Source organism: Nicotiana tabacum, chromosome 24 (assembly GCF_000715075.1).
Source record: "Nicotiana tabacum cultivar K326 chromosome 24, ASM71507v2, whole genome shotgun sequence".
NCBI classification, from domain to species: Eukaryota; Viridiplantae; Streptophyta; class Magnoliopsida; order Solanales; family Solanaceae; genus Nicotiana; species Nicotiana tabacum.
In genome coordinates, this window is record NC_134103.1 from 109,764,671 (window position 1) to 109,789,735 (window position 25,065).

The 25,065-nt window shown below is 39.6% G+C and overlaps 1 protein-coding gene across 1 annotated transcript; it reads left to right on the forward strand.

Annotated features, from left to right (window-relative positions):
* The first annotated feature begins 21,738 nt into the window (after positions 1–21,738).
* On the forward strand, positions 21,739–23,013 carry LOC142178396 (uncharacterized). Its single transcript, XM_075247736.1, has one exon. The coding sequence runs from the start codon at positions 21,739–21,741 to the stop codon at positions 23,011–23,013; it is 1,275 nt and encodes a 424-aa protein (XP_075103837.1).
* The last annotated feature ends 2,052 nt before the right edge of the window (positions 23,014–25,065 follow it).

Consider the following 25,065-nt stretch of genomic DNA (forward strand, 5'->3'; position numbering starts at 1 on the left):
CGGTTTAATATTATGTTGGATCGGGCCGCACGACCTCGGCATGATTTGCTCATGATTGAATTGATTGCTTTGGAATTTATAATAAATGATATTGCCTCTTTGGCCTGAGATAAATTGTTAAATGATGAGAAATAAATTTTGGAGATTTCTTAATTATAAAGGAATTGCTTATTTACTTCAAAATATTGAGCTTACATTTTATATAACTCATGTTTAAACTGTATCACTGGAAATTTATTTATAGCCCATAGTAAGTGTCGGAGTCGACCTCTCATCACTACTTCTTCGAGGTTAGGCAGGATACTTATTGGGTACACATTGATTTACGTACTTATACTATACTTGCTGCATATTTTTGTGCAGGTGCATATATGTCTAGCAGCCTTGCGGGCGCAGAGGTCTGGTAAATGCGGAGACTTAGGTGAACTGCATTTACATCTACGATCCGCAGCCAGCCGAGTCCCCTTCAGAGTTACTTATGTATTTTCCTGTCTAATTTGTATTCTTGACAGGTGTTGTATTTTATTTTATCTTCCTAGTTGATGCTCATACAGCTGTGACACCGGGTTCTGGGATGATTATGGGATATTTAGTATTGAAATTGGAAAACATTATTATTATTCTTAAAGTTCGTTTGTTACTAGTTAAATTGAAGCAAATTTATGTTTTCAGAAATACTAAAATGAGAATTTAATTAACTAATTAGCGTTTGATTGCCTGACAGTGGAGTCCGGCCCCATCACGACATTTAACGGATTTTGGGTCGTGACAAATATTATGTATGAATCTTGAGTTGAACTTGAAAGAGGTAATTCTTGATTGCAATAGGATTGAATAGAGTACGATCTTGAACCTAGTTATTGGGGAATTGATTTGCGAATACGGATAGAAGTATACCTTTTTCCTTGCTTAGCCAATTGTGCAAGAGATTGTTAATGCGTTCTTTTTATCTATAATCTCATAGGAATATAGAGTTTAGAATAAATTGAATAGGCGAGATGTAGAAGTTGTTAAATTTCTACGAGTATTATTGTCCTTGCAGGTTAATAACCCAAATAAATTAATAAGTCTAGTTGATTGAAGAATTCAACAGGATTGTTACATAACCATGACCCTGGAATACTATCTCTCATTAAATTAAAATCCTTCGTGCTAGTTCATTGGTTTTTCGTTTACTTGCAATTATCATTAGTAGAATTAATCAAACAAAAACCACTTTGAAATTGTTCTTGACTCGATAAATTATAATTCACTTGATTTAGTTGATAATTACTCACAAGTCCTCGTGGGAACGATACTCTACTCACTCTTTATTACTTGATTGACCGTGTATACTTACGTGTGCGTTTTTGGGCAACACCCTTTTGATTAATTCTTTTGGTCTTCAGAGTTGTCAGCTGACGATTGACGAACAATCTATATATTGTGCCACCAAAAAGGATACAAAGCTAAATGGCTGGTCTAGGAAATAAGCTAATTTATACAACAAAACAAATTGGCTATGGAGTCCTAGATCCCAGCTCTTACCGATAAGCACTAAGCAACAGTTTATTGTGGAAAATTCATTTGTTTTTTGTTGACGTGACTTTAGTTTGAATGCACGTATAGGAAAAGAATTGATCTTCGCTCATACATAGGCTCCTCTAGTACAAGAGAGATTAGTGATTTTTTGGTCACACCTGCTAAGGGTAAAGTTCCATTAAAAAGCGCCGTGTGATGCGCTATTGCGAGACTACATATTGGGCTATTGACATCTCTCTCTTACCTGAAATATGCAATATGTACAGCATCTCCTTTGATCCTCGTTGTATGCACACAAGGGAGTATCCAGGGGGTTTTCGGGGGCACGTTGTAACGACCCGACCGGTCGTTTCGAGAGTTATAGTCTCGTTTCCCCCATTTATGCTTCTTCTGTGTTCTTCAATTATATTATAATATATCGGGTTAGTTGGTTCGGGTCCGGAGTGGTTTCGGAGTGAGTTGAGACACTTAGTCTCTTTATTAGATGCTTAAGTTGGAAAAGTCAACAGGTTGTTGGCTTATATGTAAACAATCTTGGATTTGAATTTTGATGGTTTCGTTAGCTCCGTTAGGTAATTTTGGACTTAGGAGCACGTTCGAAATATGATTTGGAGGTCCGTAGTGGAATTTGGCTTAAATTGGCGAAAATTGAAAATTTGGCGATTTTGGTCAGAAGTGGAAAATTTGATATCGGGGTCGAAATGAATTTTCGGAAGTTGGAATAGGTTCGTGGTGTCATTTGTGACATGTATATAAAATTTGAGGTCATTCTAACGTGGTTTGATAGATTTTGGCATCGTTTGCGGAATTTGGAAGTTTAGGAGTTCTTAGGCTTGAATCCGAGCGTAATTTGGTGTTTTGATGTTGTTTTGAGTAATTCGAAGGTTCGGCTAAGTCGCATGGGGTTATATGCCTTGTTGGCATGTTTGTTTGAGGTCCCGGTGGGTCTCGGGTGTGTTTCAGATGCTTAGCGGTTGAGTTTTGGACATATGAGATTGCTGAAGACTTCCGATATCTGGTAGTTTTGCACTTGCGGTGGGGAGGCCGCACGTGTGTACTCGCTCGTGCGGAGGAAGAAGCGCAGAATCGGGAGTTGAGGAGATGGCCGGGAGTCGCAGGTGTGAGGGTGTTTCCGCATCTGCGAGCCCGCATATGCGCCTGAAGCTCCGCAGATGCGGAAAATGAGTTAGAGAGGAGGATCGCAGAAGCGGACTTTTGTCCGCAGGTGCGCACACGCAGGCGCGATCACTTGTACGCATATGCGGACCCATCCCTTTTAGTCATTCATGCACCTGCGATGGAGTTTTCGAGGTTTATTCAAGAAGATTATTGGGGTAAGTGATTCTAACTCGGATTGGACTATATTCCATGAATCTATTGCTATTTTCATCATCTAATTAGAGATTTGAGTTGTAAATTTGGGGAAAATGGTAGAAACTTCATAGGCTTAAATTTTGAGTTTTGGAAGGTGATTTGAGGTTGGATTCGAGTAATTCTTGTATGGTTGGGCTCGTGAGTGGATGTGTGTTCATATTTTGTGACTTTTGTCGGATTTCGAGACGTGGGCCCGGGGGCCGATTTGAGTCGATTTCGGAATTTGGGCTATATTTTTGTAGTTTTCTTGTGAAATCGATCCCTTTAGCCTTTATTGATTGTGTTGTATTACTTGTGGCTAGATTCGGGACATTTGGAGGCCGATCTGAGAGGCAAAGGTATCGTGAGGGATTGTGACTTGGTCCGTCCCGTGAGACTGTAAAGTCGAATAGCCATTGTTATTACTTGATTTTTCTTATCTTCGAGCAATTCACCTGTTTTCATGTTAGAAACCATGCTTAGGCCATATGATATCACTATTGGGACCCGAAGTGGCCGTATACTTGTTAAAATGACTGCTAATTGCTGTCTTGTACTCAGTCATAGTCTTATTGTGTGTTATATCTCTGTTTCCTCTCATTTCTTGTTGATACTTGTTGTATTCCCTGTTGGGGCTGGTTATTATGATATTCTGTGAGCCCGAGGGGCTGGAGAGGTTAGTGAATGAGATAGGGCCTAAGTGTTAGGTTGAGAACTATGTGAGATATATTGGATCAGGCTTCACGCTGCAGCAATATTGGATCGGGTTGCACGCCGCAACAAGCCTTCGGGCCATATATCGGATCGGGTTGCACGCCGCAAAAATATATGAATCGGTCTGTATGCCGCAGAAGTATTGGGTCGGGTTACATGCCGCAGCAATATAGCGCTTGGGCTGAATGAGCCCCTCCGGAGTCTGTACACCCCCAGTGAGCACAAGTACCTATTGAGAGTGTGTATTGAGGGCTGAGAGAAGAGAGTATGAGCTTATGAGATGAGTTGAGTGACTGCTGCCTTGAGAGGCTGTACTTGCTTTTATTTATTGTTGCACTTGGTTGATGTCCGATATTGTTGTGAAATTCTGGAAGATTCATATCTATTTTAATTGGGCTCGAACTGATTTGACTTATACCACCGGATTTGAAAGCATGTTCACTCTTTGCTAAAAACTTTTGATATGAACTGTATTTTTATAGCTCGTCACTGCTTCTCAGTTCCTTATTTAATTATGTTACTTGCTGAGTTGGTTGTACTCATGCTAATCCCTGCACTTCATGTGCAGATCCAGGTGTGTACGGTTCTGGCGGTCGCTGAGTTCGTGCACGAGCTGACTATCGGAGACTTACGAGGTAGGTGCCTGCATCCGCAGTCCTTGTTTCTCCTTTCTTATTATCATTTCTCTCTTATTTTGGCATTTGGCACTGACTGTAGTAGACTCCATTTTCTAGATTGGTTGTTAGATGCTCGTGACTTAGTGACACCCCTATGTCAGGCTATTTTTTCCGCACTTATGTTTTATTTAGGTTTCACCCCAGTATTTATGAGAAACTCCAGTTATTTTAAATGTCTTAATTCTTTTCTGTTAAATTTGGAAAGTGTTTTTTGAAAAGTCGGCTTGCCTAGTACCACGATAGGCGCCATCACGACGGGTTAGGTTTTGGGTCGTGACAAGTTGGTATCAGAGCCTAGGTTACATAGGTCTCACGAGTCATGAGCAGGTTTAGTAGAGTCTTGCGGATCGGTACGGAGACGTCTGTACTTATCTTCGAGAGGCTGCAGAACCCTTAGGAAACTCCACATTCTTGAATTCTTGCTGTGCGAATCTGTTGATTCTAGTAACTAAACATCTATTGTTTCATTCTCTCGCAGATGGTGAGGACTCATACTACCGGTCAGGAGGGCCAGCCACCAGTACCACAAGCTAGGGCCGTGAGAGGCCGAGGCCGCGGTAGAGGCCGTGGTAAGGGCAGTGGTGCAGCCAGCACAACAGCTGAGGCAGTACCTGCAGATCCACCAGTTGCGCAAGGTTTCTTGGATAGGTGTCAGAGGATACTCCGTACAACGGGTATTCTGGAGACCAGTGAGGTCTCGTTCACTACCTTTGAGTTCTCTGGGGCTGCGTTCAATTGGTGGGAGGCTTACGAGAGGTGTAGGCCGGTCGGCGCAACACCCCTTACTTGGCAGCAGTTCTCCGTTATCTTTCTAGAGAAGTTCGTGCCTCTGTCCCGTAGAGAGGAGCTGCGCAGACAGTTTGAGCAGCTTCGTCAGGGTGATATGTCTGTGACGCAGTATGAGATGCGATTCTCGGAGTTGACCCATCATGCTATCTGGTTGGTTCCCATAGACAGGGAGAGGATCAAGAGGTTTATAGATGGCCTCACTTATCAGTTGCGATTGCTTATGAACAGAGAGAGAGAGAGAGAGAGAGAGAGAGAGAGAGTGTCTGGTGCTACTTTTTGATAAGGTTGTCGACATTGCTTGGTAGATTGAGATGGTTCACGGTCAGAAGAGGGTTGAGAGGGAGGCCAAGAGGCCTCGTGGACATGGTGGATTTAGTGGTACTCCTTTTGGGGGTCAGTTCCAGCATGGTAGAGGCCACCCATTCAGACATGCTCAGACGGCTCGCCCAGTTCACCGTGGTATATCATCTGGCCATAGATCTCACAGTTATAGCAGGGTCGTTCATCTCTTGGTGCCCTTCGAGCGCAAAGTTCTTCTTGTGCTCCATTGGGTCAGGGTTCGTCTATGCCGGGTCCTTCTGCTAGTTATCCTATTATTCAGGGCTCCCTTCAGTCCCCAGCACCAGCACCGGGGTGTTTCTATGAGTGTGAGGAGTTTGGTCACATGAGGAAAGAGTGTCCCCGTCTAGTGGGAGGTCTCGTTCCGTAGAGGAGCCAGTCTATGTCATCAGCAACAGTTCCTCTACTACCAGCCCAGTCAGCTAGGGGTGGAGCCCAGTCAGCTAGGGGTCGCCCGAGAGGGGGAGGCAAATCAGGGGGTGTCCAGGCCTATTTCTATGCTCTTCCTGCCAGAACAGATGCTATTGTTTCAGATGTTATGATTACAGGTATTGTCTCAGTTTGTCACAGGGATGCCTCTGTATTATTTGACCCTGGTTCCACTTATTCATATGTTTCCTCATATTTCGCTCATTTTCTAGATATGCCTCACGAGGCTTTAGTTTTATCTATTCATGTATCTACTCCTGTAGGCGATACAATTATTGTGGATCGCATATATCGGTCATGTGTGGTGACTATTAGGGGTCTGGAGACCAGAGTGGATCTTTTGCTGCTCAGTATGGTCGATTTTGATGTGATATTGGGTATGGATTGGCTGTCTCCATGTCATGCTGTTCTAGATTGTCACGCTAAAACTGTGACGTTGGCGATGCCGTTGCCGAGGGTTGAGTGGAGTGGTTCTATAGACTATGTACCTAGTAGGGTGATCTCATATTTGAAGGCTCAGGGGATGGTTAGGAAAGATTGTCTATCCTATTTAGCTTTTGTGAGGGATGTTAGTGCAGAGACTCCTGCCATTGATTCTGTTCCGGTGGTACGCGACTTTCTAGATGTGTTTCCTGCAAACCTGCCGGGCATGTCGCCTGACATGGATATTGACTTTGGTATTGATTTGGTGCCGGGCACTCAGCCCATTTCTATTCCACTGTATTGTATGGCACCGGCGGAGTTGAAGGAGTTGAAGGGACAGCTTCAGGAACTCCTTGATAAGGGGTTTATTCGACCTAGTGTGTCACCTTGGGGTGCATCGGTCCTATTTGTGAAGAAGAAGGATGGTTCCATGAGGATGTGCATTGATTACAGGCAGTTAAACAAGGTCACGGTCAAGAACAAGCACCCTTTGCCACGTATTGATGACCTATATGACTAGCTTCAGGGGGCGAGGGTATTCTCTAAGATTGATTTGAGGTCAGGGTATCACCAACTAAAGATTCGGGATTCAGATATTCTTAAGACAGCTTTCAGGACCCGATATAGCCATTATGAGTTCTTAGTGATGTCTTTTGGGATGACCAATGCCCCAACATCGTTCATGCATTTGATGAACAGTGTATTCCAGCCCTATTTAGACTCATTCGTTATTGTATTCATTGATGACATCTTGGTGTACTCTCGTAGCCAAGAGAAGAATGCTCAGCATCTGAGGATTGTGTTACAGAGATTGAGGGAGGATAAGCTCTATGCAAAGTTCTCCAAGTGTGAGTTTTGGCTCGGTTCAGTAGCATTCTTGGGGCACGTGGTGTCCAGTGAGGGTATTCAGGTGGATCCAAAGAAGATAGAGGCGGTGCAGAGTTGTCCTAGACTGTCCTCAACCACAAAGATTAGGAGATTTCTTGGTTTGCCGAGCTATTATCGTCGCTTTATGGACGGATTTTCATCTATTGCATCGCCCTTGACCAAATTGACCCAAAAGGGTGCTCCATTCAGGTGGTCGGATGAGTGTGAGGAGAGCTTTCAGAAGCTTAAGACTGCCTTGACCATAACTCCAGTTCTAGTTCTGCCATCAACTTCTAGTTCCTACACAGTGTATTGTGATGCCTCGCGGATAGGTATTGGATGCGTTCTGATGCAGGAGGGTAGGGTGATTGCCTATGCCTCGCGCCAGTTGAAGACTAATGAGAAGAACTATTATGTCCATGATCTTGAGTTAGCAGCTATTGTTCACACCCTGAAGATTTGGCGGCACTATCTGTACGGGGTTCATTGTGAGATCTACACTGATCACCGGAGTTTGCAGCATCTGTTAAAGCAGAAGGATCTTAATTTGAGCTAGCGGAGATGGTTGGAGCTTCTCAAGGACTATGGCATCACTATTTTGTACCATCCGCGGAAGGCCAATGTCGTGGCCGATGCTTTGAGTCGCCGGGCGGAGAGTTTTGGGAGTTTAGCATATCTTCCAGCAGCAGAGAGACCTTTGGCATTGGATGTTCTGGCCTTAGCTGGCCAGCTTGTCAGATTGGATATTTCGGAGCCGAGTCGGGTATTGGCTTGTATGGTCTCCAGGTCTACTCTTTATGACCATATCAGGGAGCGTCAGTATGATGACCCTTACCTGCTCGTTCTTCAGGACAGGGTTCAACGAGGTGATGCTAGGGATGTGGCTATTGGTGATGACGGCGTGTTGAGGATGCAGGGCCGGATATGTGTGCCTAATGTAGATGGGCTTCGGGAGTTGATTCTTGAGGAGGCCCACAGCTCGCGGTATTCCATGCATCCGGGTTCCACGAAGATATACCAGGATTTGAGACAACACTATTGGTGGAGGTAGAGGAAGAAGGATATAGTTGGGTTTGTGGCTCGGTGTCTCAACTGTCAGCAGATTAAGTATGAACATCAGAGACCGGGTGGCTTGCTTCAGAGGTTAGAGATCCCAGAGTGGAAGTGGGAGCGGATCACCATGGACTTCGTAGTTGGGCTCCTACGGACTTCGAGGAAGTTTGATGCTATATTGTGGATCGGTTGACCAAGTCCGCGCACTTCATTCCAGTTGGCACTACTTACTCTTCAGAGGGTTTGGCTGAGATTTACATCTGAGAGATTGTTCGCCTGCATGGTGTCCCACTTTCCATCATTTCAGATAGGGGCACTCAGTTTACATCGCAGTTTTGGAGGGTCGTGCAGCGAGAGTTGGGTACTCAGGTTGAGTTGAGCATAGCCTTTCACGCTTAGACGGACGAACAGTCGAGTGCACTATCAAAATATTGGAGGACATGCTACGCACTTGTGTCGTCGACTTTGGTGGTTCATGGGACCAGTTGCTGCCACTCGCGGAGTTTGCATATAACAACAGTTATCAGTCGAGCATTCAGATGGCTCCGTACGAGGATTTATATGGGAGGAGGTGTAGATATCCAGTAGGATGGTTCGAGACGGGTGAGGCTAGGCTCTTGGGTACAGACTTTGTCCAGGATGCATTAGACAAGGTGAAATCAATTCAAGAGCGGCTTCGCACAGCACAGTCTAGGAAGAAGAACTATGCGGACAGGAAGGTCCATGATGTGTCTTTCATGGTTGGGGAGAAGGTGTTGCTGAAAGTATCACCCATGAAGGGTGTTATGAGGTTTGGGAAGAGGGGCAAGTTGATCCCTCGGTTCATTGGGCCTTTTGAGGTGCTTCAGAGGATTAGGGAGGTGGCTTACAAGCTTGCCTTGCCACCCAGCTTGTCGAGTGTACATCCAGTGTTCCACGTTTCTATGCTCCGAAAGTATATTGGAGATCCATCCTATGTTTTGGATTTCAGCACGGTTCAGTTGGATGGTGATATGACTTATGATGTGAAGTCGGTGGCCACTTTGGATCGGTAGGTTCGAAAGTTGAGGTCAAAGAATATAGCTTCAGTGAAGGTGCAGTGGAGAGGTCAGCCTGTGGAGGAGGCCACCTGGGAGACAGAGCGGGAGATGCGGAGCAGATATCCACACCTATTCGAGACTCCAGGTATATTTCTAGACTCGTTCAAGGACGAACGTTTATTTAAGAGGGGGAGGATGTAATGACCCGGCCGATCATTTTGAGAGTTATAGCCATGTTTTCCCCATTTATGCTTCTTCTGTGTTCTTCAGTTATATTATGATATATTGGGTTAGTTGGTTCGGGTTCGGAGTGGTTTCGAAGTAAATTGAGACACTTAGTCTCTTTATTAGAAGCTTAAGTTGAAAAAGTCAACTGGATATTGACTTATGTGTAAACGATCTCGGATTTGAATTTTAATGGTTCCGTTAGCTCAGTTCGGTAATTTTGGACTTAGGAGCGCGTTCAGAATGTAATTTGGAGGTCCGTAGTGGAATTTGGCTTGAATTGGCAAAAATTAAAAATTTAGCGATTTTGGTCGGCAGTGGAAAATTTGATATCGGGGTCAGAATAAATTTCCGGAAGTTGGAGTAGTTTTGTGGTGTAATTTGTGACGTGTGTGTAAAATTTGAGGTCATTCGGATGTGGTTTGATAGGTTTCGGCGTCGTTTGCGGAATTTAGAAGTTTAGGAGTTCTTAGGCTTGAATCCTAGGGTAATATGGTGTTTTTGCTGTTGTTTTGAGTGATTCAAAGGTTCGACTAAGTTCGCATGGGGTTATATGACTTGTTGGCATGTTTGGTTGAGGTCCCGAGGGGCCTCGGATGTTTTTCGGATGCTTAACGATTGAGTTTTGGACTTATGAGATTGCTGAAGACTTCTGATATCTAGTATTTTCGCACCTGCGATGGGGAGGCCGCAGGTGCGTACTCGCACGTGCGGAGGAAGGAGCGCAGAAACGGGAGTTGAGGAGATGGCCGGGGGTCGCAGGTGCGAGGGTGTTTCCGCATCTGCGAGCCCGCAGATGCGCCGAAGCTCCGCAGATGCGGAACATGAGTTGGAGGGGAGGATCGCAGAAACGGACTTTTGTCCGCAGGTGCGCACATGCAGGCGCGACCACTTGCACGCAGATATGGACCCAGCCCTTTTAGTCATTCCCACACCTGCGATGGAATTTCCGCAGGTGCGGCATCGCAGATGCAACTGAAGGTCCGCAGGTGCGGAAGAACTGGACAGAAAAGTGGGATTTCGAGGGTTTGGTTCCCATTTCGATTTTGGGACTTTGAAAGCTCGGTGTGAGGCAATTTTTTGAGGTTTATTCAAGAAGATTATTGGGGTAAGTGATTCTAAGTTGGATTGGACTATATTCCATGAATCTATTGCTATTTTCATCATCTAATTAGAGATTTGAGTTGTAAATTTGGGGGGAAATGGTAGAAACTTCATAGGCTTAAATTTCGAGTTTTGGAACGTGATTTGAGATTGGATTCGAGTAATTCTTGTATGGTTGGGCTCGTGAGTGGATGTGTGTTCATATTTTGTGACTTTTATCGGATTTCGAGACGTAGGCCCGGGGGCCGGTTTGAGCCGATTTCGAATTTTGGGCTATATTTTAGTAGTTTTCTTGTGGAATTGATCCCTTTAGCCTTTATTGATTGTGTTGTATTACTTGTGGCTAGATTCGGGACGTTTGGAGGCCGATCTGACAGGCAAAGGCATCGCGAAGTAGGATTTTGCTCGGATTGAGGTAAGTAATAGTCTTAAATCTGATTTTGAGGGTATGAAACCCTGAGAATTTGTATAATGTGATATTTGGAGTTGACGCACATGCTAGGTGACGGGCGTGCGAGCGTGCACCGTGAGAGATTGTGACTTGGTCCATCCCGTGAGACTGTAAAGTCGAATAGCCATTGTTATTACTTGATTTTCCTTGTCTTTGAGCAATTGACTGCCTTTCATATTAGAAACCATGCTTAGGCCATATGATATCACTATTGGGACCCGCAGTGGTCGTATACCTATTAAAATGACTGTTAATTGTTGTCTTGTACTCAGTCACAGTCTTATTGTGTGTTATATCTCTATTTCCTCTCATTTCTTGTTGATACTTGTTGTATTCCCTGTTGGGGCTGGTTATTATGATATTCTGTGAGCCCGAGGGGCTGGAAAGGTTAGTGACTGAGATAGGTCTTGAGTGTCAGGTTGAGAACTATGTGAGATATATTGGATCAGGTTGCACGCCGCAACAATATTCGATCGGGTTGCACGCCGCAACAAGCCTTCGGGCCATATATCGGATCGGGTTGCACGCCACAGAAATATATGGATCGGGATGCACGCCGCAACAGTATTGGGTCGGGCTGCATGCCGCAACAATATAGCACTTGGGCTGAAGGAGCCCCTCCGGAGTCTGTACACCCCCAGTGAGTGCAGGTACCTATTGAGAGTGTGTATTGAGGGTTGAGAGCCGAGAGTATGAGATTATGAGATGAGTTGAGTGACTGCTTCCTTGAGAGGTTGTACTTGCTTTTATTTATTGTTGCACTTGATTGCTGTCCGATGTTGTTGTGAAATTCTGAAAGATTCATATCTGTTTCAATTGGGCTCGAACTGATTTGACTTATACCACCGGATTTGAAAGCATGTTTACTCTTTGCTAAAACCTTTTGATATGAATTGTATTTTTATAGCTCGTCACTACTTCTTAGTTCCTTATTTAATTCTGTTACTTGCTGAGTTGGTTGTACTCATGCTATACCCTGCACTTCATGTGCAGATCCAGATGTGTACGGTTCTGGCAGTCGCTGAGTTCGTGCGCGAGCTAACTATCATAAACTTAAGAGGTAGCTGCCGGCGTCCGCAGTCCTTGTTTCTCCTTTCTTATTATCTTTTCTCTCTTATTTTGGAATTTGGCATATGTGTGCACCCAAGTTCAAGTATCATATGATGCAATGGTTATTGGGTGCACCTCCCTAAGTGAGATTGGAAGTTAAAATTTTATGTCAATCTTGTTATCTTTTCCTTTCTTTTTCTAGTAGCACCCATGGGAGAAAGGCATGTCAACATATGATGTATAAAATAATTACGTATGTGACTAGGGTTTTGCTCTTCTTTTCTTCATTCTATTCTACTTATGAAAAGTGTGTGACCTCACCATCTAAAGCATATAGGTTACATATTAGAATTGTGGATAAGCTTAGCCTAAAAGGGATACATTTAGCAACTTGCCTTCGGTTAAAATCGTAGCTGCAATTAAACTGACTATTTTCTGAGTAACCACCTTCCTTTTTGACATTTTCAATATGAATCATTTAAATTCCATCATAATCTAAAAAGAAGAATTATATAGACTAATAATTAAAAAGTTTAACGATATTATGTTTTCCTGGAAGCTATAGAAAAAATAGAGAACTCTTCGTACAGTAAACCGTTGGCACTCTTAAACGGTAACTTTAGAGCGTCACCTTCACGCCCCGCCCCATGAAGCCGTCGGACGGAGCCGTATCAGTGCGTACTACCAACCAAACTAAATCTCCTAATACGGCTAACCCGACTGTTGAAGGAATTGAAAATATTCCAACATATGCTACCACAATCACCACTGCTACACCTACTCCTATTACTACCATCCGCCATCCCAGAGAATCCGTCATTGCTAGGCATACCACTCACAATGGAATGCCTGCGGTGATCTTCAAAGCTAAGGATTACTATGGAATAATGGCTGAAGAATGTAAACTCACTATTGTTGGAAGATTTTTGAAACCAAGGCCCCAAATTAAAAAAAAAATTAGGTCTACATTCAAAGAGTGTTTTCCGGTAAAGGGCAGAGCTAAAATCGGAGTATATGACAACTATAATGTCTTCTTGGATTTCACAAACGAGGATGCTTTCTATTTAGTATGGTATAGAAGAGTTGTAGAAATCGATGGACTTCAGATGTGGCTACAAAAGTGGACGCCGGATTTCAGACCAGATTAAGATATTCCAATTGTTCCTGTATGGGTTTTAATTCCTGCCCTCCCATTTAATATGCACACTTGCCATTATGCCAAACAAATATATAGTGAGGTTGGTACTCCACTAGCTCTAGATGTTGCGACAGAGGGTAAAACTAGGCCAAGTATGGCCAAAGTTAGGGTGGAAATTAATCTGCTCAAACCTATTATAGACAATGTATTTATGGGATCGGAAGATAAGAACGCACTGCTAAAAGGGTTTACTCAAAAAATCGGATATGAGAACATCTCTAAGTATTGTAAGCAGTATGAAAAGCTTGGGCATAACCTAATGAATTGCAGAATCCTTGAAAAGAAAAGAGTTTTAGAAGCAGAGAAAAATAATAAAGATGAGAACTATATACAACCGGAAGTACAAAAAGAGAAGAATGAAAAGAGAGGGAAAAACAAAAGAAATCTTGAATTATCTACAAAAGAGAACAACAAAGAAAATGATGAGTAGACACAAAATACAATCAAGGGCAAGTCTTTGGGTGTTGAAGCTAATAGAGAAGAAAGAACTGCCCAAACAATCCAAATGGGGACACAACATACTTTGGAGACTAAACATGATCATGATATTTATTTGACTAAGGAAAAAGATATTGTATCCATAGCAGTAAGAACTGGAAAGAAAAAGAAGAACCAAAAGAAAATGCTAAAGAAGAAAGGTAAGGTGGTTTTCAAACCAGTTCTTAGGGACAATAAATCAAATACCACTTTCAGGACTTCTACAAATCAAAACCATATCTATACATATGAAAATATGACAAAAAACAACAACAATATGGAGGAAAAGCAGGATATCAATAACAACAGTATGGGAGCTAAGCAATATGCAAATATGCATAGCAATAACCTTGTCGAAATGGTACATGAGAGTTCATTAAATGAACATATGCATGGCAATAAGTTATAGTCAACATAATCAGAGAAGGAGGAGAATTCTGTTAATAATGAGCCACCAGATACAAATGCAAAGAAACAAGAGATAGCCACGAAATAGATATTGGAAGAAAAGAGAGATCAAAACCAAAATCTCGAAATGGCATCCAAAGAAAAAATGACAACTAAAGGAAATGATACAGCTATGGAATATAGTTCTTGTTCCACATGCCTGCCAATAAATATCATTGAGTATCGTGTTATAGATTTAAAGGTAGAGTTGTATCCAGATCAAATACAAACCTCCTATAACAACACTGAAAAAACTATTGATCATCCGATACAAGACGCCTCACTATATCAAATTCTTAAAGGACTCAATCAGAGTGAAGAGAGTAGACAAGACAAAACTATTACAAAAGAAGAAGAATATATAATAGAAGAAAGGGGAAGAAGTAGATCCAGAAACTCCAATAAAAGAAACAAAAGCAGAACCACATCCTTTGTGAAGAGGGCACAAAAGAATGATACTTCCCTCCAAAGACTCTATGATTAATACAATATTTTGGAATATTAGGGGGTAAGGTTAAAAAAAGGCCATCCATAGGCTAAAATAACTTATTGACATCAATAATACTTTCTTTACTGCAATCATGGAACATATGGTTGACAAGGATAAAATTGAGTGGTATAGAAAATTCTTGGGTTATCAGGAATGCATTTCTAATGACAACGGGACGGTTTGGTTCTTCTGGAAGAATATCAGTCAAATTTCTATTATTAATAATGAGGAGTAATAGATCTCCATCAAAATTGATGATGGATTAACCAACCACCCAATAGTTATCACCGCAATTTATGCTAAGTGCAGTAATATGGAGAGAAGAGAACTGTGGAGCAGCCTGGAGAACATCAATTTGTCTATAAATGGTCCTTGGTGCATTGGAGGTGACTTTAATGTTATCCTGAAGCCTGAAGAGAAATTAGGTGGCAATCCTCATAGGATGCACAGGATCTTAGATTTTTAGAATTGCATACATAACTGCGAAACTACTTATATCGGTTATATAGGTCCAAAGTTCACTTGGTGCAACAACAGGAGACCTCAGAAAAGAATTTGAAAAAGGCTTGATAGAGTTTTCATTAATGATAAGTGGTCTCAAAAATTTCAAAACACTACCATCAGACATTTAGTGCAGACTGGATCAGATCATAGGCCATTACTCATGAAATCTTTTGACTCTAATAATACTCACATTAAGTATTTCAAATTCTTAAATTTTGGACTTTACATAAGGGATTCTACAATCTTGTTGAGTAAGTTTGGCATACTAATATTACTGGCAATAGTATGTGGAGACTCCAGTCTAAATTAAAGCTCCCTATCAGAAGTCTATTTCAATGGTCTAGAGAGGATATTAGCGACATTCATGAACAAACTCTGAAATGGGAGGAAAAAATCCAGAGCCTTGAAGAACTTGAAATTACCAACAATACTGAGGCAGCTCGGGAAGAAACGAACAAGGCACATACGGAATATATTAGATGGCTGAATATGCAAGATTTCCTACTAATCTAAAAACAAATGTCAAAGGGTTTGAGGAAGGAGACAGAAACACCAGATATTTTCATAGTATGATCAGAGAAAAAAAGAAGAAAGCTTCAGCTAACCAGGATCAAAACTCATAAAAGCAAATGGATACAGGTAGACGATAAAATAGCTAAAGTTACTATTAGACATTTCAATTCCATATTCAATCTTCCTGTGGCTAGACTAGATCCTACTTTACTGAATTTTATTTCTAAAAGGATCACAGAAGAAGAAAGTGACAACCTTAATGAAGAACCAAGTGAAGAAGAAATCAGACATGCAATTTTTAGCTTGTCTGCTTCTAGTGCAACTGGTCCAGATGGTTACAATGACACATTCTTTCATAATTGTTGGGACATCATTAAAGAGGATATCAATGTTTTTATTTGAAATTTCTTCAAAGGTACTCCTCTTACTAAATTTTACATACATACTTGCCTTGTCCTTATTCCTAAGATAGATGGCCCCTCCTCCTTTAATGATTTGAGGCCTATAAGTTTTTCTAATTTTACTAATAAGATTATTTCTAAGATCCTATCTAATAGACTTAACCCTCTATTGACCAATCTTATTTCCACAAATCAAAGTGGCTTTGTTAAAGAAAGACTCATTTCTGAAAATATTTTATTAGCACAGGAAATTGTTCAATCTATCTCACATATGAATAAATGGGGGCAATATTGTTTTGAAATTGGATATGGCTAAAGCCTATGATAGGATGTCTTGGACCTTTGATACTTCTGTTCTTAGAAAATTTGGTTTCTCTGAATTCTAGATTTACATGATTATAAATTTTTTATCTGGAATTTGGTATTCTATTATTATTAATGGTAGTAGAAAAGGCTTCATTACATCCAGTCAAGGTTTAAAACAAGGCGATCCTTTATCCCCATCCCTCTTCATTTTAGTTGCTGAGGTTCTTACTTGTTTTCTGAATAATCTTCTTTTACACAACAATTTCATCCCCTTCACTATGCCTAAGGGAGGTCCCCAAATCAACCATCTTGCATATGCTGATGATATTGTTATATTCATCAGTGGTAATAATGCTTCTATTAACCTTATCATTGTTGATACCCAGTTTTGACCTCATATTTTTATAAGTGTCACATATACTTTATTTTGCATTATTACCTAATTTACAGGGTTCATATAAGTATTTTCCATGACTTTCCATAATTTTAAAGCTTTAAAATGGATTTTCTTGCATTTTAATTACTTGAATATGTATTAATTCCCCCTCTAAATTATTTTATGATGACTTAATCATAAAAATTTATTATTTGCATCTACATATATGTTTCATAATATTTTACTTTATCTTATATAATTATACTTATATTTTAAGCTATTTTACATAATTTTTCACTAATAGCCTATATGTTGCGCATAATTATATTTTTATTATATTATTTGTGACAACTAGCATTTTATATTTTTATAATATTAAAATGTTATTTTAAAAGCATATTACTACATAAATAATATTTTTATTATTTGTTAATTACCTCTTATAAATTATTTTCGTGTATTTAATTTGTAGCCCAATTTGGAGCCAATTTCGGACTCAATCTATCAGCCCACACGCCAAGCCAGCTCAATAACCCCAAAGCCCAATCCAAACGACCCTTGTGACTGACCCGATCTCAACCCACTTCAAACGACCCACCCCGCCTATTCTTTAGTCCAGACCGTTGATCTCTCAAGATCAACGGTCCACGATAACCCCACATTTTTAATTACATCCGCCCCAAACCCTAGCCCCATTCTTCAGAGACATCCACCTCTAAACCCTCTCTACTTCTCTTCTCTCTTCTGAAGAACCCTAGCCGCCTTTTCCTTAATTTCCTCTCCTAATCCCGTTGATAATGGGATTCCACCACTATTTGCTTACCATATCTATGTTTCTCCGCTACTGGTCACATCTTTATGGTATTACTTAGGTATTTGCCTAATTTTGGCAAATACGATCTCTATATCAGACTAGAATCAACCTCAATCTTGGAGATTTGAACAATATTTCGTCCATGTACATGAAAAAGGGCCTGATTCTTCATACCAGTTGACCGATTTTCGAGTATTAAACCCTAACTAGGGTTTGGAGTTTTATTTCTTTCCTTTCCGATTACTTACTAATTGCATGTGATATTTTACTCTCTCTTTTTCATGTTTACTTGATTTCTTTCCTTGTTTACTTGCATGATTCAACACTATATAAACTCTTTTCCCGTCTCCCCTAGAGAAGAATTTTTTATGAATTAACTATTGTTACTACTACTATTCTCTCACTCTCACTCATTCTATACTATTCTAAGACTTCAATTTTGGCAGAAAGCCAAGGTCACCGGGATCTGTTCATTAGCTTCTTCTAGTGCAAGGACTGATCGGAGCCCACGTCGAGGCTCTTGTGAACTCTAAAGCACTGGAGATTTGAGGTTTCATTATTCTCCTACAATTGATGTTATTCCTGAGATTTTGAGTTTTTTATTCTTTATTCACTTTATTTGCAACTGGTTAGTACCCCATACTCTCGCAATTCTATTTCTTTCTGTTTGTGTTTATGTTATGTGCACTAGTGCTACTTGGATTTCCCTGAGTTAATTTTGATATTATGCCACGTATATAATTCTGCTTATTTAGTACTACTTTGTAGTTTCACTAGCTTCAATTCTATTCAGATCTTGATTTTAACTCATATGTGACTAGCTAAGTTGATTCATGATGCCTGCCTGATTTGTAATTAAACCCTGATTGATGCTTGCTGCACCGTGTTTTGATTTCTTGTACTAAAACCCTTAGGGAACTATGTCCTTGCTTATAATTACTCTCTTCCTGTTGAATCCTTATACATAACTTGTTGTTTCTCTGCAAATCATGTGACAATACTGTCTAAATGCTTAGCCTAATATGTTCTTTTGCTACTGTTAGCCTTAATACATACCCTTATAAGTGTACAACCTAATTGATTGCTCATCTTCATGTTTAAGTATAACTGATTACTTAAGGTCTGTTGCTTATCATGAATCCATGACTTAGATTCTCTTAAGGAACTAATGCATGCCTAGAATTTATTTGAATGTGTGTTTGCTAAGACTTTCATGTACAACTTGTTACCTCCCTGAAATCACCCTGTGATTATATGGATTCCCTATGCCAATATTGTTACAATTCCGAGGCCGACTTGTTTCTCTATTTTGATGTTGTGTGCTCATTGACTGCTTAAGACTCCTAGGGTGAATTCCAATATATGTCTAGCCTATTCTCCCTATGTCGACTAGAATAAGTCCTAGCCCTCTTCATGTGAAGTATATTTGCCTTACTAATATGAAGATTAGCTTATTCTCATTTGTCATGGATGTTTACCTGTTGGATTTATAACCTTTGTATTATTTGCCTGAACATTTCACTTGTTACGTTCTACAAGTTAGTTATGATCATTAGGCTCTCTTGTCAAAGTTTTTCTTGTGAGACTGTTTCCCCTTTGTTTGTTCTGATTATGACTTTGGACTCTATGTCAAGAATCATACGTCTAGAGTCCTAATAAAATTAGTTTGGAATCATGTCTACCTTGAATTTCTGCTTTTGATGTCCTATGATGTTTAAACCTGTCGTTGAGAGCTTGTTTTTATCTACGCCATATATGCATGTAAGGGATTTTGTGTAGCCTCATTTGTGTATCTTGGTCTGGAAACCTCTACTCTCTGTCAGCTATAGTGTTAAGGGATAAATTCTCTAAGTCTTAAAGTTTGTTTAGCTGGCCTAGTACTTAGCTTGTGTCATTATGGCTATTTAAGTATTCCATGGGAAAGCAAGGCAGTTGTCTTATGGTTTGGACCTAGCTGTTGGGCTAGTTGGATACTCAAAACTGAAGCATGCTAATAACCACCTGGAGTGTGATTTTGTTCATCACCTAAGGCTCCAGGCTTAGTTGAAGGCCCAGAAGCCGCCGTTGGGTATTTTGTATTTATGTTGGGCCTGTGGTACTTCTAGTTGGGCTTGTGATCATTCTTTTGAGCTTGTAATTATTTTAATCTAAGCTTGTAATAATTTGTAAACAAATAACTGGGGTGTTAATGAAATTAGAGGGAAACGATTATCTTCTAATGCTCGTATAAACGGGTAGAGAGCATGCCTATAGGATCTACCTGCTTTGTTTGCTACCTTGTTCGACATGCTTTATTTTTGTACACACATAGAAACCATGCCTATAGAAAATCACACACTTCACTTAACTTGTCTAATACATGAGCACAATGCAAGGCATATTAGTTTGAGTAAGTGTTGTACTTGTTTCCATGTCTATTGTTGTGCACTATTAGACAGCATGTCTATAGGAACCAAACGCCAATAACTACTTGTTTAGTTATTAGACAGCATGCCTATAGGATGCAATAATACATGCCTTTGTTAACGCTCATCTAGATATCATGACTATAGGGTCTTAACTAATTAATTAATCGACTACTTCTGTTATTTTCGTTACACTGTCCTGCCTAGATGATATGCCTATAGGAATAAAGTATTATAAAATCAAGATCAATTGTCAAATACCGCCTATAGAATATTATCCCTCGTCAGAAAGCATGTTTATAATTCAAACGTCGTTAACTCCAAGCCTTCAAATAGTTTACTGCCTCATTGCATAAATAATTTAGAGATCATGTCTATAGGTTTATAACACCTGTCATCTGCAGATTCGTTAGTCTAGAAACTGCAGCACTGCCTGCATAATACTGCAATCATATAGAAATCATGCCTATATGACTTAACGACCTTAATGCGTCTTAATTCCCTAAAATATATACTGCCAATTCTACCCGCGTGCATTCCTTGCTCATGTGTGGATGTGAACTTGACCCATTTATTATCTTTATGTGAAGTCCTATATATTCTGAATGCGCGATTAGTTTTATCATTTTGAGTAACCTAGGTAAAGTCTAGAACCACCCAAATAGAGGTCCAAAGCCTCCTGGATCGCAGGTATGGGACGGGTAGTGCACGCATAGGGTACGACTTAGAACTAAATTAGAGCGCCATTAAGTAATAACTTCAACATAGTAATTGGGTAGCAGGAGATGATAGTTTGTGCCTGCTGAATAATATGAGCAACCCCTTATCTTAAGGGAGTTGCGAAGTATTATTTATGTTGCACACGGTAATCCTTTAGGTTAAAACTTAGGACCCCCCTTTCTCTATATAGTACTTGTTATTTACGCTTAGTCACCTAACATAGACCAATGTAGTTGTATACTTGTAATCATTAAAGAATTGTACCGATTCTCATGTGTTATGATAAGACTCTTCGACTTCTATGTTTCCCTTTCTATATTCAATCACCTAGCTTAATCACATAATCCACATAGTTTAAAATTCGGCCGGGACTCACAGTTATGGACCTCGAAGAGTGCCTAATACCTTTTCTTTAAGGTAATTTAAACCCTTACCTGATCTTTGGTGACACAGGCTAGTCAAATAGAGTTATTTACAAATAGGTACCCTAGCGTGATTTAAAAATCGTTAGGTGTCGACTCTTCTCTTTTAATACCTTCCTTTAAAAGAGTTGTCACACGTCGAGGCCCGCTTTCGAGAGAAAACGGGGCGAGACAATCATAAAGACCATTAAGAACTATGAGAATAGCTCTGGTCAGAAGGTTAACACTGATAAAAGTTTCTTTTTAACTGCTCCTCATACTTGTGCTACTAGAATTAATAGAATCAGGAATGCTACAAGTCATATGGACAAGAACTTTCCTTTTACATACTTAGGATGTCCAATTTATATAGGGAGAAAGAGGAGTGCTTACTTTGATTGCTTGGTTAATAAAATAATTAAGAAGCTTAATGGGTGGCATGGTAAAATACTTTCATACGGAGGTAGACTTATTCTTATTAAACATGTCCTACAATCTCTCCCTATATATACTATGTCTGCTATGTCCCCTCCCAAGAGCACTTTTAACTTGATTGAGAAGCATTTTGTTAATTTTTTCTGGGGCTACTCGGGAGAAAATAAGAATTATTATTGGAGATCTTGAAAAATATTATGCTTCCCCTTAGAGGAAGGAGGCATTGGAGTGAAAATAATGGATGTCTTTGATAATATTCTAGCTACAAAAAGGCGGTGGAGGTTCAGGACCATCCCATCTTTGTGGGCTACTTTCATGATACATAAATACTGCTCAAGATCTCACCCTGTGAGTAAAAAGAATGCTTTTGGTAACTCTCATATTTGGCAGAAGATGAGAAAGGTTAGAGATAAGGCTGAACCTCACATCTTCTGGCTTATTAATTTGGAAAATTCTAGTATGTGGTGGGACAATTGGACTGGTAAGGGCCCTCTGGCATCCTTGTTATCATATACCAACAACAGTCCTAAAGTTCTAGTCAAGGAGTTCATTCTACATGGAAATTGGAATATTCATAAACTCAGAGGCTCCTTCCTAGAGGACATTGATCAAATCATTATGAATGTCAATATTAGAAAGCATGACATCCCTAATCAATCCATATGGGATCTCACAGAGAATGTTAAGTATTCCAACAAAACCGTTCTAAACATGTTCAGAGATCTCAAGCCTAAAGATCATTTCTTAAGCAAGGTATGGCACCCTAGCATCCCCTTTAAAGTTTTCTTCTTAACTTGGAGATTATGGATGTCTATACTTCTATTTGATGAGGTAATTCTTAACTTTGGAAAAAAAATTGTTTCAAGATGTGTTTGTTGTACTAACCACTCAAATGAGTTTATACAATATGTTTTCATGGAAAGTGATGCAACTAGGTACATTTGGAAACTCATTGGTACTCATATGGGCATCATCCACAAACATATTCCCATTAGAGGATGGTTTAACCACTGGTGGCAGCAAAGGAGCAAAAATGTCATACACAAACAAGTTTTACAAATTACTCTTATCATTGTATGTTGGGAGATCTGGAAAAATAGGTGCTCATGTAAATATGGTGACCAAAATAGATTCAATTTCTACAAGATGAAGCAACAGATAATATGGAACATACAAGCTGCAGTTCATAGAACCTTCCCTAGGTGCAAACTGACTTTGCCTTGGGTCAAATATTATGATGATATGATGAGATTAAAACCAGTTCCTGAAGCCATTATTGTAGCTTGGAGGAAACCTCTCCAAGGATCCTTCAAACTTAACATTAATGGTAGCTATATACATGAGAATGGGAAAGCATGTCTTGGTGGTACTATGAGAAATGATCAGGGAGATTTCATTATGGCATTCTCGGTCCAAGCCAAATGCAGTAGCAATAACGATGCAGAAGCCCAAGCTGCTTTATTTGGGATCAAATGGTGCATACAAAATGGTTACTCTAATTTCAATATATAGTTGGACTCCCTTCTGGTGACAAACATTTTAAAAGAAGAAAATACGGACAACTACAAAATGAAGAAGATCATCGAGAATATTACACAGTTTATGAACCAAGCCAAAATCACTCCTATGCACTGCTATAGAGAAGCAAATCAAGTGGCTTACTACCTAGCTAAATTAGCCACAACCACCTCTGGCAGTAACATATATCTTTCCTTTCAACAACTTCCTAGAGGTGCCAAAGGTCCTTTTATAATGGATAAATTGTGGATGCCTAGTATTAGGACAAAGTATGATAAGACAAATTTCTTTGTAAGCTAACCAAGTTTTGATTGTATCACACAGAGGTGAAGTGTATGTAGTCACCCTTCTATGTTTTTTGGTAAGGATATCTATATCCTTGTGTTGTAATCGTTGGAGGTAAGGCTATCCCCTCCTATTTTTGAAGATAAATACTAACACCCCTAGTGAACCCTGGAAAATTATATTTTTTTAAAAATATAGACTAATAATTTTCATATTCCAACACCCTAATTTAGCATCAGCTGTCACGTCAAAGTTTCTCATTACTTCTTGGAAAGATTTGTATGCAAGTAGCTATAAAATTCTTTGAAGAAATCATCTCCATTTCTTGAACAAATCTAAGTTTAGGTTTTTGATTTGGTTGAATTATGCTTTGAAGAGGATACTTTTAGGAAAAATACATGTATCCACTAGTACCCCTTATTGCCTCACCATATAATTAAGGACTGGTTTAGATTGTTTCTAATAGACAACATCATTATGCACCAACTTTTATTACTGTTATTTAAAATAATCGCGTCATTTTTTTTTCCTTTTTTGGAGAAGAATCATGTTTCATTCTGTCTATGATATCTTATTTGAACCCCACATGTACATCCCCTTGAGACATCCCTCCAAATATGGATTCCCTAAATTTACTATTTATTTTCTCTAGTGCAAATGAATATAGTTTTAAAAGAACCAATGGAAGGAGCAAAACCATAAAATATTATTTTAAATAAAAAAAGTGGAGGCACATATTATTGCCTATGCCGATGAAAAGGAGACAATCAAGCTGAAATTCGAAAAGATCGTTCTTTTTTTCCCACCACTATATCATTATATGAATAGTAATATATCCTATAACAATAAGGTGATTAAGAGAAAAACACACAAGGTTTTTTAGGGGTATGTAAACCTTAGGAGGGAGGTAGCACAAAAGAGAAGAGCCAAAGGGGTTCCTAAACCTGGCTATATAAGGAAAATTTCAACTTATCATGTTCCCCTCCAATTTACATTCTATTCTAGTTTTGACTATTAATTGTCTTTGTTTGGTCTTTCTTTCTACATGTTGATGCTGTTTGCCTTATTATTCTGGACAATTAGATGGCATTTGTTTCTTTTTTCTTTTAAGTCTTAGGCAACAGTGAATGAAATTGGGGGGTTGTGCCACAGGACCTAAGAGTCGGTCCAATACTATGAGAGATGCTGAATTATATAGAAGAATTAACCCAAATAGCGGCTCGCCCTATCACTTAAACTAAAAATAGTCAGTGAATGTATAATATACATGCATAATTTATTTATTATATGTGTATAATTATGTATAATTAATATATAATTTATGTATATAGCTAGAAAAAGTAAATAATTAATATGATCGGCTATTTTTGTAAAGATTCCAATTATATATAGGCAATAATTTTCTAACGAGGCATTAGGCCCGAGGCATTAGGCCTAAAGACATGTTGATGGTTGAAATTGAAAGTGCTTTAGGGTTTATGTCTGCCTCCATATTTTCTTACTGTTGGAAACCAAGTTGGCAACTTGAGAAAGATTCTGAATTACAAGGACGATTCTATGTGAATTGGCGTCCATGATTTCCATAAATAGGGTGTTCAAACCGAACAAAAAAATCGTACCAAATCGAAAAGTCAAATCAAATCGATTAAAAAAATTGATTAGGTTTGGTTTGATTTGATTTGGTATTGAGTAAAAGAACTCAAATCAAACCGACATATAAATATATAATTTTTATATATACTATTAAGATCTTATATATAA